The sequence below is a fragment of the Haliaeetus albicilla genome, chromosome 8, assembly GCF_947461875.1.
Source record: "Haliaeetus albicilla chromosome 8, bHalAlb1.1, whole genome shotgun sequence".
In the NCBI taxonomy this organism is placed as follows: Eukaryota; Metazoa; Chordata; class Aves; order Accipitriformes; family Accipitridae; genus Haliaeetus; species Haliaeetus albicilla.
The window spans coordinates 34,671,772-34,686,774 of record NC_091490.1 but is presented as its reverse complement, the minus strand read 5'-3'; the positions used below and the strand labels follow the sequence as shown (position 1 = coordinate 34,686,774).

The 15,003-nt window shown below is 42.4% G+C and overlaps 1 protein-coding gene across 1 annotated transcript in view; it reads left to right on the top strand.

Annotated features, from left to right (window-relative positions):
* Nucleotides 1-891: 891 nt before the first annotated feature.
* ABL2 (ABL proto-oncogene 2, non-receptor tyrosine kinase) overlaps nt 892-15,003 on the top strand; it is a 50,049-nt gene continuing 35,937 nt past the window's right edge. The window contains exon 1 of the mRNA XM_069789687.1: nt 892-1,229. Coding sequence (XP_069645788.1) covers nt 1,046-1,229 — 184 coding nt within the window. The 5' untranslated portion in view covers nt 892-1,045. The remainder of the gene's footprint in view (nt 1,230-15,003) is intronic.

Genomic DNA, 15,003 nt, shown 5'->3' with positions numbered 1-15,003 from the left:
ACTTCCAAATGCCTGGGTCCTCTCAACTGCAACAAACACCATTGTCTTTCAAAGTGAAACGAAACCTCTTCCCTTCTCCCTTGAACTGGAGAGCCTTATGCTAATATTTAACAGTGTACCAGTTCGCTACAGAACAGAGTGTACGTTCAGCCACCCGATGACAAGACGCTGCTGCCAACCATGCCTGGCCACCAACATGCCTGATGTTATTCACACAGCATGCCTTCCTCTTCCTCCACGCCCTCGGCCAGGAGAGCAAGTCCCAGCAGGAGCCCAGGGAGCTCGCCTGGGGCCCGGTGAGCTGCGGAGGAGGAAAACAGGCCCACTGCTGCTCCCTTCTGCGGCCCGGTACGCGGCCCTTGGCTTCACACCTCACGCCTGCGTGGGTTCGTAGGCGAAGCAGCGCGGCTTTGGCCTACAGGGAAAGCGTGTTCACGGGGCCGGGGCTCCGCTTCGCCATGAGCAGGGCAGCCTTGGGGCCGGGGCCGGGGCCGGGGCTCCGCTTCGCCATGAGCGGGGCAGCCTTGGGGCCGGGGCCGGGGCTCCGCTTCGCCATGAGCAGGGCAGCCCTTGGGGCCACGGCCGCGGCCTTCGGTCGGGTCGCCCGTGCCGGGCCTCAAATCGCGGCCAAGATGGAGGGACCTTCGGCGGGCGCAATCCGACAAGCAACCCGGGGTCCGGCTCCGTGGGTGCTCCCCCGATGCGCCTGTCCCCGCCACGGCCACGCCGCCCGTGCGGCCCTGCGCGGGTGACTGCGCGACCGCGTGTGCCGGGGGCGGTCTGGGCGGCCTCCCTCGGAGGACCGGAGGTGGCTGCGGGAGCCGCTCTGTCCCCTCTCTCCCGGCGCTCTGTGGTTTAAGATGGCGGCGGGGGCTGAGGGGGCGAGTCCGTGATCCCAGGCCGGAGCGCCGCGGGGGCCGGCGGGGGCGGCGAGGCGGGCGGGAGCCGCCGGGCCGCGCCGGGGGCGGGGAGGAGCGGGAGGCCGCCTGCCGGGCCGGGGAGCGGCGGCGGCATGTGAGCGCGGGCCGCGGCCGGGAGCGCGGCGATGGGGCAGCAGGTGGGCCGCGTCGGGGAGCCGGGCGCCGGGCTCCAGCACCAGCCGCCGCCTCAGCACCAGCAGCAGCCGCGGGGACTGCGGGGGAGCAGCGCGGCCAGGCCGGCGGGCCGCCGGCGGGAGGCGGCCGGGCGCACCGCCGAGGGAGGAGGCTTCAATATCTTCACCCAGCACGGTGAGGGGCCGGGCCGGGCGGGAGGGGCCGGGGCTGGGGAGGGGGGGCTCCCGCCTGCGCTCGCCCCCTGCTAGAGGGTCGGGTGGGGGGGCTCCGGGAAAGGGACGAGATCTCCCTTCCTCCCGCCCTCCCTCCCTCTTTTGTTGTTGTCGGTTTCACTGGGGGAGGGGAGAGCTGGGGGAGCTGGCGGGGTGAAGGAGAGGCGCCTCTCGCAGGCGGGGAGAGCCGGGCAGCCCCTGCCGCCGCCGCGTCCCGGGGGATGCTCGCCTCGGCCCAGCCCGCAGCCTGGCAGCGAGCTCGGGGCCGGAGAAACTTCCCCCGGAGCTGGGGACAGGGAGGGACTGCCCGCCCTCCACAGCAGAAGCGAGGTGGCACCACCGGGAATCAAAACTTGCAGTGCTTGGTAGCTGTCAAGGCGGCGGTTCCTAGCTCTGGTTTTGTTTACAAAGGTAAACGTTACATGTGCTTTGTCTTTCTGTTTACTGAGGCGCTTATAACTCGCCCGTCTAGATCTGTAATTCTCTGTTGCTGTATAGCTCCTGACAGAGCAAACGATTTTGTTTTGACTGGGGTATTACAGCTGCCATCCGATTCTCAGCTGAAGTTTTTGCCTGTCCACTTCTATTCTTATTGCTGTAAACTGATACTGGAAATGTTTAATGCAACATGATTAGTTTCCATAATCTCTCTTAGGAGAACCCCACAACTTCAGATCCCCCTTTGTAACTATGTGGTTTTTTATTATATCTATTTGGCAACGTCTTAATGCAATGCACAAGTTTTGGAAGGTACGATCAACCGAAACCTGTCTGCCTTGACAAGCATGTTGAGAATAGGTGCGTGGAGGCACCTCTAATCCTAAAGAACTGAATCTGCTATGGAGAGCTTGGCTGGTTTGGCTTTAGGTGGAGAGAGATGTCAGTGTTTATGGAGCAAGGCTGCTTCTGACAATACATATTTTCTTTTGCTCAATAGAATGAGCATAGGCAAAAAGATTAAGGAACATGCAACCAGCAGTCTAAATGTAAATATCATCTGCTGTGACTGCTGACACGTAAATAGCTATCAAAACAACAGCGCAGCACTAAATCTGGTTCTTAAAATCTCAGTGTTACCACAGCTTTTGAGTTCAGGGAGTAGCATCAACTTTAAAACCAAAACAGAACTCTGTGCTTGCTGAAATGCCTGACCTGCTATTACTACGACTAAAACTAAGGATTACTATTTTATTGCATCTTTCAACCATAGTATCATCAACTGTCATCTTTGTATTTTTGTACTTTAAAAGGCACTTTGGCAGAAGAATTACTATAAAATAGACAAATAATGTAAATTCACAATGTTGGGAACAGATCTTGGAAGTTATGCACGTACCCCACTTCTTTCACTACGCTGAAGTCTGAGTCTTTAGCAGCAGAGCAAAATTGCTGTGTAGACTGCTAAGTGTGACTTAGCAGGCAAGAGCACTCCTGCTAATGACAAACTGTCCATCTTTTTCTGTTTTGATACCAAGATGGCTATTTGGTTCTTGCTCTCACAAGGCAAGGACAGAAAGGATGTTTGTGGGAATTATGGTACAGCACGTGGGGACATGCGATTACTTCAGAATAACACAGTTAAGACTGACTCAAGCGCATCTTTTCATTTATTGCTACACGTTTTGGTAGTAATTTAGTACAGCATCCTGAACAAATCCTTCTAGCTCCTCCCTCCGCCCTGCTACATTTTAAAGGTAGAAGGTAGGGGGAATTATTTACATGTAGTGGCAGGGAAATGGAGAGAAAAATCTTTCTTAAGCATGCACACACCCCAAATAGACAAATTATGCGCTCTGCCAGCCCTTCTGCTCTGTCTTCCCTAGACCTAGAAACAAGAATGAGCCTGGAAAGCCGACACGCTCTGAATAAAACTGTTCAGTGGCATATAAAAAGAACATTTCTCTCTGATAACAGTGATTGTGTCTTTTAAAATAATTACTGTTTATATTGCTTGGGTTATCTGCTTCAGCAGTAAGGTAATGGATATCATTTTACTTAGGTTTTTGTTGCTTCTGTTATTTTCTTTGCAGATTGTAAAGGAAGATGTGTCTATTGAAAATAAGATACAACTTTTTATTCTTTTAGGTTATGTGAAAGGGGTGGGGTTTTTTGGCAATCCAAAGAGTTTTAGGGCAGGCTTCAAACTCCTATCCCGTCTTGGTGAATACCTCAGCCGTGTTAAATTGTTCCCTGATTCCATCCACATTTTACTAGAAGTGAGTGAACAACTCATTATTAATAATCTGTACCAAATGCTAGTCAAAGTTGGGTACCTATTTAAATACTTGTCTTGGGCAATATCCAAAGATTTTTGTTGTGTTCCTCAATCTGAAGTTCACTTCCTTTCTCCGAGAAATTGTTTCTTGTGATCCTGACTCCCCTGGTCTGAGAGAATTTTTTTTCTCTCAGCTTCTGTTCTTATTTTTCATTTACTGACCTTGTTCTCCTGTTTCACTTAACCTGGCTTTCTGCTAGCTTTCTTTAAGTGCTACGCTTCTTTTGCTGAGACGCTGTGGTTGCTGGTGATATGACTTGATCCAGATTCCTCTTTACTAGTCATTTCTTTCTGAACCTGAACCTCCCATCCTGTCTCTAGGACATGTATTCACAGTGTCTGAAAAGTGATGGAAAAAGCACGAGATTATGGGCTAGCACTCTTGGACCAACGACTAAACCAGCCCGTCAAAGGATGAGCCTGGATTATCTACCTTCCTTGGCTTTCCTTGATAACAGTCATTGATGGGAGGAAGACAACCTGTTGACTGTGCTAGACCCTTACAGGTATAAATCCCTGCCTCAGCTCATGTTGGCAGATTTCATACCATACTGTGCCAGGAGTGATGTGAACCTTACTCAGTACTCTTGCCAAAGTTCATTTTGAGGGGTTGCTTCTTCTGGATCGTTTATGAAAAGGATGGAAGTAAACAATGTGTTCAGCCTCAGACCCATTTTGCTACAGGATTTTGAAGAATAGCTTGTGTCAAATCAATAAAGTGTAAAATCGTTTATGCTAGGCTACCGAAAACCTGAGAAGAGCATTTTTACGCAATTAACTTGAAGTGTAGTTGTCCTTGAAAAATCGAGAGATTGAGTTGAACCAGTTTGTCCCAAGTGTGTTTGCTGTGTTACAGTTGTGTAGGAGAAGCACTACAGGTATACAGGCACTACCTACTTCAGGATTTATTTTTGGAAGAATCAAGGAATTTGAAGATGTTTTCTGTTTTATGGAAAGAACAAGGAAATCTGTATTGTGGCACCCCACTATTCTATCATGAGAACAGACATCTAGACTCCTGGGGGTTTCAGCTCACCATAGTATTGAATTCTGTGAGCACTGCTGTGAAGTTGAGCAGAAAAGTCCTAAGCAAGCAGATATACTGGCGTGATTTGTTAGCCATGGAGCAGAGTTCTCCAAGATAGAAAAGATAGTCATGGATTTTGCAGCCTTTTGCAATGAGCCCTTCAAAGCGCCCCATTGCCAGCATTCCTAGCACGTAATCTGTGACTTATAAAAGCAAGCAATGGATCATCAAGCATGTTGGTTGCTAGTAATGTACTAGAAAGAGTGTAAACAGAAGGATTATAAAACACTTGTGTTCCCACGTACACTGCATCAGAATTGACTAGTACCACAGGGACAACAACTCAAGAGGGAGAAGCTGTAGCAAACACTAGTTATGATCAAATTCTTACAGTCCAGTGCAACCAGAAAAGAAGTACTTGGTGCCATTACAGGATGAGCTTGCTTTCCCTTTCAGAGAAGGAATAGGGGAGAGAACAGTAAAGTAGGTTATCTACTTACCCTTCCAGTAGTTTGTTTGAGGGAAGGGGTACAACTGATGACAACCAACAACTTCCAAGTTGCATGGGCTCTGCTTGGTTCCTTGTGTGACCTTTGAACAATGACATGCTCTAATTTTCTTTCTGAAGAGCAGTGATAACTGCCTACTGTACCAAGATATTCTTTGGAATGGTGTTAGCATGCTTTTCATCTCCAAAAAGACTTGCTGAGTGTTGTAGAAAAGGTTCTGCAGGAAAATCAGATTATTTAAATCCTGGCTGGGAAGCCTTTGCAATACCTGTTTGCAATACTGCTACAGTTGCCTTGGTGATATATTTTTGGGGTAGTGGAAGACTGCCACACTTGAGCTTTTGATCCAGCAGGCACAGGACATTTGTTCCCTGTTTTGTTTTCTAGAGGAGGAGTTTAGCAACCTTTTACTATGTGTATCAAGGTCAGGCAAGATAAGCCTATACTTTTAAAAATAAAATTATCATTAAAGCTCCCCTAAGGCAGTTGGAGTGCTATGCCACATGATAAAAACATTCTAAAATAGGAAGAAGCATAAATAACACTATCCCTTTGAAATTCAGTGAAACTGAAGGGCTGGATGCAGGAAAATGGAAAGAAGGAGAGAAAATAGGGTCAGTTTAACAACTGCACTTTGTGGACCGCCTAAAATGTTCCTTATTTTTCATTCCAGTGAAATGCAGCAAGCTCGGGTCAGAGCTACTTGCCCGCAGACTTTCCTGTCAGTAAATGCCCTGTGCAGATGGAATATAATCATTGTATTCAGTGCCTGACTCTTTGTACTGTAAATCAGAAATCTTGTGGGACCTTAATGTGTAAATAACTCTTAACTAATTATTTGGGGAATAAAAGGTAGTTCAGCTAAGTGTCTAGAGGAACATCTCCTGTAGAACATGAAATTATAGATGTGTTCTCTATTGCATCATTCTCCGTGATATCTAGGTTATTCCTGCAGGTTCAGTTGCATTCAATACTCATTTTTATACCTTGTCTTAAGTTGGGATTTTTGCATACTGTATTTTGCAAATGAGAGGACTCTACCAACTTGATGGGAGGGACAATATAATACAGACTACCAATCTGTTATAATTCCTGGCGTAAGTATATTTCCTATGTACTTTTCGCATAGACAGGGGAACGTAGTCTGAAGAAGGTAAGACTGATATAAAGTTACTTCAAAAGACGTTAGTCAGAACTAACTTAAATCAAATTTCAAAGCCCAGACAGATCTCTGATTTCTCAGTTCTCCCCATGCAGCAGATGGTGTGGTACAAGTTGTTCTAGCAATATTTCACAAACTTGCTATTGCTTGCAAGTGCAATGTTTTGCAAAAAAAAAAATTGCGGGATTTTTTTTGGAAATAGGGACATGGCCAAGTGAGCAAATCAGTGGAAAGTGAACGTATGAGCTATTGCACACAAAAGCAAATTGTCACAAGTGGCTTAAATCATCTTTTTTAATCTAGTGGGACTGACAGCTCACATACTTAGAGTTGGAAGATAGTTGGACTATCTCCTAGAGGTGCTGTAGCAGGGTTGGCCTCAGGAATATTTTATGGCTGGTACTGATTACAGATTCTGGGACAGTAGGCTTGAAATCATGTTTTCACTGGTGTTCAGAAGTGACTTGTTCTGTGACCTACTTACTTCAGCATGTCATGTTTGTTTGTTCTTAAAGCAGGCCAGTCCTTGCTGAAGTCAAATCATACTTTTTAGATCTTTGTTTTATAGATGAAGCTAGGTGATAGTTAGCGTGATTTATTCTAGCCCATTTCTCTTAGTTGTCACAATTTAATGTTTCCATTAATAATACTTATTATCCTTAAACTGCCTTTTAAGTACTGCTGACAGCTGACTAGTTCACACTCATAAGAAACGATGTTAAAATCCAACTAATATAAAAGAAGAAACAGCAGTTTATACTTATTCCAGTAGGGATGCATGTGAAAGTTATTAAATTAATACAGTTAGGTTTTATTTAGTGACTTGCTGAGTTCATTTTCACCTGGTTGTATTTCAGAAAGTCAAGGATGGATGACTACAGACTAAAACCTCACCTACATTATAACTGTTTCAGAATCTGATATCCTAAACCACTGCTTGCCAAACGGTTAGTAGTTCTTTCAACAGTGTGTAATTATGAATGATGCAAAGCTTGGTAGCTGTAGTGCAAATGGCCCCTTAACTGGGTTTGCAGGTGAATCTACAAAGTAAGCATACAGGTTTGTTCTTAACAGCATTCAGAAGAGTATTTACTGGTAAAGAAATATTTCTCGTCGTCGTTTGAACCACCAGCAGTCTCTCTTTCCCTCAACACAGCAGGAAAGAAACAAAAGCTTGCGCTGAGTGGGGTAACGCTGTTGACTTGCTGGGTCTGAAGTAATGGTTCTCTCACCATTACTGCATCATCCCTGACATTTCTCTGGTTTTGTGGTTATGAAATACTTTATTTTAAAGGCTGATCTTGGTATTATCCATTGAGATTATTCTCTCTAGAATAAGTGACTGTTAGAAAACCATTGAGGCTTCCTGTTGGTAACACTGTAAACCACAACAACAAAGCTTAGTTATATTACCCGTATCTGCTTAGGAAGTTTCATGTGCTTTGAGGGCTTTCCATAAAGACATGCGCATCTCCCAATATGATTGCTTATCTGCAACTGTGTATAAGTTAACTTTTTAATAGGTGGCTTTCAGTATCAGCTAAATTAGCACAGGAATTTCAAAAAACAGTCCAAAAATAACTTGCCTTTTTTGAAGGGGAGACAAAGATGCACAGAAGTACTTCACTGAGAACTGAACTGGTTTTATTTCAATCTTCTAGTGCTCTTTAAAGTCCATTTAAACATATTTCTTTTAAGACTGAACTTTTTCAAGAAATTCCTTTCCTATTCTCCTGTCCTTCCCTCCCAAATGTTGTCCTTAGGATCTCAGTCTTACTATGATACTTCTATTAAAAATAATTACATGCATTAATAAACTTGGAGCTTCACTTATGTTGATTTGAAAGTATTCTATGATAATAGTAATGTGAGAATTGGGACTACAATTATGTAAGAAAAGTAGCTCTTCAGAGAATGAAAATTCATTTTCTGTAGGACAGTTCTGCATTCCCTCATCCTTTGCTAATGTTACTGGTTTGGATTTTGGGCTCTTCCCTGGTTTGTTTGGTGGGGTTTTTTTGTTGTTTTTGTTATTTAATACTAAAGTGACACTGAAGTAGCTGCTTCTTGCTATAAGCTATACATGGCAAAGGCATAGGCGCTATCTCTTGCTGCTGTTGGGGTCAAATTAGGAAGCAAATTAGAGGATAGAAAGATGAGAACGTTCTGGATTTGTGACCCTATGCACCTCCCAGTCTATTTCTCCTTCCTTTCTCCTATGATAATCCCAACAACAAAGCATCAAGTATGTCTTTGCTGTTCCTACTTGTCAGCATCTCAACTAGGATATGTAGGATGAACTATGGAGAAGAGTATCTCCAAAAAGACAGATAATGCTGGAGAGGAAAGAACGGGAATAAGGAAAGACTGGAAGAAGAAAAAAGAGTAAGAGATGATCTTGCAGCTTCTCCCTAATAGTTCATTTCAGTACACAGGAGATTGTATTTTGACTGTTCAGCCTTGGAGATAATATTTTAAAATAAAATCTTGGGTATATTTAATAATTGTTGAATGAGATAGGTGGGCCTTCTAAACTGATCTATAAGATGTTAGAAGTAGATTACTGACCGATGTCCCTGTAATGGGCAGCATACCAGTTGGGGGATTTCCTCACATAGACTGGAATAGAATGGACTTTTTCAGTTGGAAGGGGCCTAAAATGATCATCTAGCCCAACTGCTTGGCCAACTCAGGGCTGACATAGCTGGTGACTGATACCAGGCACAAAGAGATGAGGAGTTCCAAGCTCCTGGAGCGCAAGCAAATGTTAATTTGCAGGACTGTTTGTTTTCAGAAGGAAAAACTCACCAACAAGACCTCCTCCTCCTGTTCACTTCTTACTAGAGGTAGAATCAAGCACCATTGAATAGTGAATACACATATACACTCTTTAGAGTTCACTTGTGGGATTTACAGTGGGTTGGCATAAGATACCGATAATCACTTTTGTTGGAGGTTAAGTGTGCTCAGCACCATGGCTAATTTTGAAACAGGTGTCAGGCTTGCTTCTGGTTAAAAGAAATTATATTAGTATTGGCTGTTATGGTGGTAGTATGTAGCAGAGTTCATGAAGCGTTCCTGTTTTCCAGATTCCATGTTCAGTTAGACCCATAATTTTTGGAAAAGTTGACTGTAGAGAGTAGTGTGCCTGTACAGTAGACACACCAAAACATACAGGAATTGCAAAGTGAAGAAACACTTCCTCATCACAAATCTGTGTACACTCCAACATGGCCTAGCCTAGAAGCTTGTTTAAATATTGTCATATCCAAGTAGATTAGTATTACCTCCTACATTTACCCTAAACATCAGGGGTCTAAAAGGTGTTTACAGAGCATGGATCTGTTTTCTAGACAAAAACCGGAAATATTTGTACATTTTAATTTTGTAGCCTCCGGATTGTGAAGATAACCCTTCAAACCCAAGCTGGAGTGTAAATTAATATAATGAGGCCTTCCTTAGCTTACAGGGTCAACTCAGTTTCTCAAGATTATTTCAAAGCCTTTGCTGCTCAGGGTTCATTTTGCTAACCAGCAGTGTCACAGAGTTAACAAGACTGTTCAGTTTTACTGCTGCTATTCAGAAACCTGTGGGAGGCTGTGCAACTGATGAGAATATCAATTTTGTGTTGCTGCTTAGAAGAGCCAAGAGCAGAAGCAGAGACAAGATACAGCTATGCTAGTATCTCTGACACTTACTTAATTATAGAAGAAAACTAGAAAAATTATTTAGATTAGCCTTGAAGGGATTTAAAAAGAAATAATTTTAAAGTGTTATTTCCAGTCCAGCAATCTAGTATGTCAGAACTTGCCCATTAATGAAACTATGGTGACTGTTCAGGAATAAAAGAAGTCTGTTTATGCAAACTTTTTCAAAATTGATACAAGTTATGTCATCTAGGAACAGTGAAATAGAGTCGCCTTAGAGATCTGAATAACCTTGAAGATCTTTTGAAATAGTGGCATAGCTTCCTTCCTCCATTAAGTCACTGGGTGCAGCAGAGCTCAAGCTTATACTGTCCTGAGCTGGATTGCGTAAGCATGGACTTACTCACTGCTTGTGTTTACTGCAGTTTTTTCTTAGAACACAGGTTTTAATTGTAAAGCTTTCTTTATGTCCACCATTCACTTCAGTACAAAGGAAAGAGAAACAGTGTCCTTTGTTCGAGAGCTGATTTGTGGTTCCTTTTCTACTACAAATTAAGTTTTTTCATCTATAAACTGGCAAATAAAAAAATTCTGTCAAATAGTTGGCGGCTCTCAGGCTCAGATTTAAGGTACTGAAGTTAAAATAGCAAGTTCTTAAAATTTGAACTTTAAATTGCTGAATGTCCCACATGTGCTCTTAGAATATTGTTGATATTCATAGAGTCGAGTCTCGGTAAAGTTACACTTAGAATGGCACCTTGATCAAAACATAAAGGCTGTGATACAGGCAAGCCCTTAAACAGATGCTCTGAAAGTTGTTTTTTTGATCACTTTGTGGTGATACCACTCAATTCTGGTTTGTTTTCAAACCTCCTTTTTTACTGACTGGATTGGCGTTAAGTAAGATACAATGAGCTTTAGCATTTGTGGCAGTAACATACATAAATAGTGAGAGCCAGCTCTCTGCAGGCCCTGGAGAATTCTTGTGCTTTCTCCTGACTAGGAGGATGAGTGGGGGTTTGGTAGGTTTTGTCCTCTTTTTTTTTTGAGGCAGAGAGATGTATTCAGCTTGGGGGGGGGGATATGAATAGTGCTTTTGTAATTGATAAAAGTGTGAAACCTGTGCTCTGGCTGAATTACCCAGTGAAGCACAGCAAAATACTTTTCCACTAATCACAAATTGTATGCTTGTTATTCAGGATGTTATTTGTTGGTTTTACTTAATTTTCATTTGTAGCTTTTCTTTTTTTTTTTTTAATTTCCAAGAGTAAACAGAGAAAGCAGAGGTACTTTATCAGACTAAAAAGGCTTTGTCTAGAGATGATCCTTAGAATAAACAGGAAAATGGTATATAGTGTCTTGTGGTGCTAGTATTTCAAGTTATATTTTATTTTTTTTCTTCTGGATCTCAAAATATGTGGATATTAAGGTTTGCAACATAGCTGTGAGGAAGGAGCTGGTTCTTCATGTTAGAAGAAACAATCTATTTTTTTGAGTAATAAATTTGAGTCTGATATGAACTATAGAAGAACAACTAGCCCACTTCTCATAATTTTTTTCTTCCAGAGGTGCATTTTATGGCTTAGGATTGATGTGCAATATCAGTAGATGCTCAAATGATGATTTGAGTAGCCTGACATAGCTATCTTGTGAAACAGAAGTCTAGCAGGTTTAATTCTTGCTTTTGTCATAACAGTACTAAAAACGTTTTGTCAGAAATTTTTTTCAGTTTCTTTTTTTAGGTCATGATAGTTAAATATATTTAACTTCTTTTGGGCTAAAATGTTTAAATAGGGCACTGCCCTCTAAATCAGAGTCATTTAATTGTGTGGTAATTCCTGCACTTTAGCACCTAGTTAGAAGTACAGATATGCTTTGAGAAGTTGAAACAGGCCACACGCTTAAGTCTCTCAAAGCTAAGCTTGTCTGTGGTCTTGTACAGAAGTTTTAATTCTTTCTTATTTTGATGTGACTAAGTCTGTATAGCTTCCATCTATTTTTTTGTCAAATGGTTAAGCTAAATTTGAATAAGACACTTGGTGTATGTCTTGCCATCAACACGCAAGCTTGCACCATGATAGTAGAGGTGCAATACCTTTTTCTGTGTGCCTTGTTAGTGTTGGAGGCAAAGCATATAACTGCTTCTAGGTGCAGCCTAGCTCTAGAACAATGCTCAGCCGGCCTCTCAGTACCTGCTCAGCTACAGGTGGATGGACTTAGCCCTGGTATTATCCTCACTTGCTTTGCGGGCTATGGAAACTGGCATGCCTCAAGGCAACAAAATTATAGGCTGTTTAGACTCAGGTGAGCTGTGCTAGTTTTCTTGCTTTACACAGGGGAATGGTATCCCCAGGTGCGATTATGTAGCATGTTTTCTGTTGTGCATCAGCTGTTACAGAACTACATTGCAGCTGATAGGTGTGAAGCATGTGAAGCATTGCCAGTAGGTATTTTGTTCCTGAACAAGAACACCACTTGACTACAAGGAATCTCTTAGACAGCTTTTCCACTTTCTTTAACCTTCCCTTCTCCACACAAAGCTCACCTTGTGATGTCCGAGCAGGGAAGCAGGCTTTGAAACACGCACTGCATTGTCAGCAGGGAGCAGGTGAGTATGAAAGAGCGCAGCCTGATGCTGGGCAGCACACAGGGAGCTGTATGAATTTTAAAGAAGGTAAAGATCTACAACAGCTGCTTATGCAGAGCATGATTTTCCAGGCTACCACGAGAGGGTGCTATAATGCTTTGACTTAATTTGTCCATTGCTTTCTGTTAGGAAAAGTGGAGGGGTTTTTTTCAACATTACTGTGTTACAGCAAAGAGTGTTTTAAGTAACTTCTGGTTTATGAAAGCAGGCAAGAGCCACATATCAAAAGGCAGATGTAGCCATCTTAAAATTTATGGGAATACACGTTTATTTTGCTTTTGCCTTTAAAAGCTGAACTGCTTCCTTTTGAGTTTTGTTTCTGTTGGGCTTTATCCTAGATAACTTCATCTGCTAGTAAGAGAGGTTTTCCAACTTGTTTATGTGTAAGTATGCAGGCAACCTTTCATGCATGAAAAGACATAAAATCAGATACTTCTGCTAGGTAATCTGAGCCCTCAAATTAAGAGTCAGTTCTCATTGCTTCTGTGCACTTCTCATCGGTAAAATGGCAATAATACTTGCTTGGTTTATGGAGATGTTTAGACTTACCTTTTGCATAAACAAACACAGAAAAGCTGTCTGCGGGCTAAATGTTCAGTCATATACTTGTGTCTCATCCTGCAGGCTGTTAGAGAAACATGTGTTTGTTGTGGTTCTAGCCTGTATTTCAAAACACTTGTGGCATGGTAGTAGGACTGAAAGAAGGTTAGTGCTTGTGTTAATTATTTGATTTGCCTCAAAATGGAAGCTCAAAGTAACTGTGCTTTGCTGAATGCTATCTATCAAACATCCATAAAGAGGCTGAAGCTACAGTGAATTAGCAACAGATAGAGAACTTTGTTATACTGTCTTTGGTTGTTTAGCAGTAGAACAATACAAACAAGAGTGAATTGCAGTAAGAACTCATGTAGTTGGGTTATTGGCTGGGAGACAGGATCTCTGCAAAGAGATCCCAAACCTGATGTTTAGGGTTTAGGCATGCAATTACAAAAAAATAAGATCACCTGACACTACTGTGGTGTTCATCATTGATTGCTCAGCTGTGGGGTAGTTGTTACACTAAATTGGGATGTGTTTTTCCAAAAGTGACTTACCCCCTTTAATACTAATCAGTGAAAGGCCACAGTGAAAGAAACACATTAATCGGTCCTAAAACAGACTACTAGAAAGGAGATCTGAAAATCTCTTTAAAATACAACCAAGACAGACGTCCTGTCTTGCATACTATCACATAAAAGCAAAGGCATGACTGCTGGTATGGTGTAGCTGTCCTTTTTTTCTTCCCCACACTTTCCTAATTTCTTATAAGGTTGAGATCTTGCATGTATTTCGGGCCTTGGCATCTGGCTTTGTTACAGCCACCCATCCATTATTTCCTCTTAGAGAAAGACTAAAACACTCTTCATCCGCCTGCAAGGAGGAGGGCTTGGTTAATTTTTGAAACCATAAAAGCTATTATAGAAGCAGCATCTTGGTTTGTTAATAGAGAAACAGGCTTTAGTATATAGAATAAACTGCTCTGGTACAGCTGTGCTTCATATCAGCAAACTGAAGGTTACCTTTCCAGGGATTGCTCTTGTGCTTTTAGGAATTAGATAATGATCCTGTGCGTTGAGAGCAAAAGTCATTCCATGGTGAATACTGTGTGAAATGAGGTTGTCTGAGGCTTAAAGGGAAACAGAATTGAATCTCCAGGAACTGGTGCTGGTGACAAATTAGGAAGAACTATTTCCTTTCCTATGACCATTTAGCATTCTTACTCAGCTGCCTGTATCTTTATTTGGAACCATATCTGTTCTGAAAATAAAAGAGGTGATGCACAGTATCTTTCTATGTGACTCTCTCTGTTCTTGGGGAAAGAGTTTGTTCCCAAATTCCTTGCCTTTGCTGACAGACAAAGGATGTCAGCTCTACAACCAGGAATACAGACATGCAGGAATTGAAGAAAATGGTTTCTCCCCATGAAGGTACCATCTTTGTTTAAATATAAAAAAATGAGATATTGGAATGAGTAAAAAACCCTGCAGTTAAGAAAACTGTTTTCTGTAGTAGTTAGCTATTTAGTCTGATTTTTTTTCCTCCACTGGTAGAGTACTAACTTTATAAAAGGAATACAGTGTTTTATCATACAGATAAGTGAGAGGCATGAGTACACAGGATGGTTTATGAAACAGGTCTCTAGCAGAACTACTGACCCAGCACCCTTTCCACAGGACCATGCTTTCTTTTCCAAGTTTGACTGTAGAGGCTTTCTATTGTGCTTTCCCCATGACAGATTTTCTTCCCTTTTTTGATGCTTGAACTTAAAGCTACTTGGTTTAATCCTACTTCAATAGTGTGAGGAAGTGTAGCAGTTTTTGTTTAGAGAACATCAGTAGTTGAGACAGTAGCTGTTTTCAAAGTACTGTATGTCTTTATGTTGGAAGTGTTACTCATTAGTTAGATACTGTAAGAATTTTGTAACTAAAG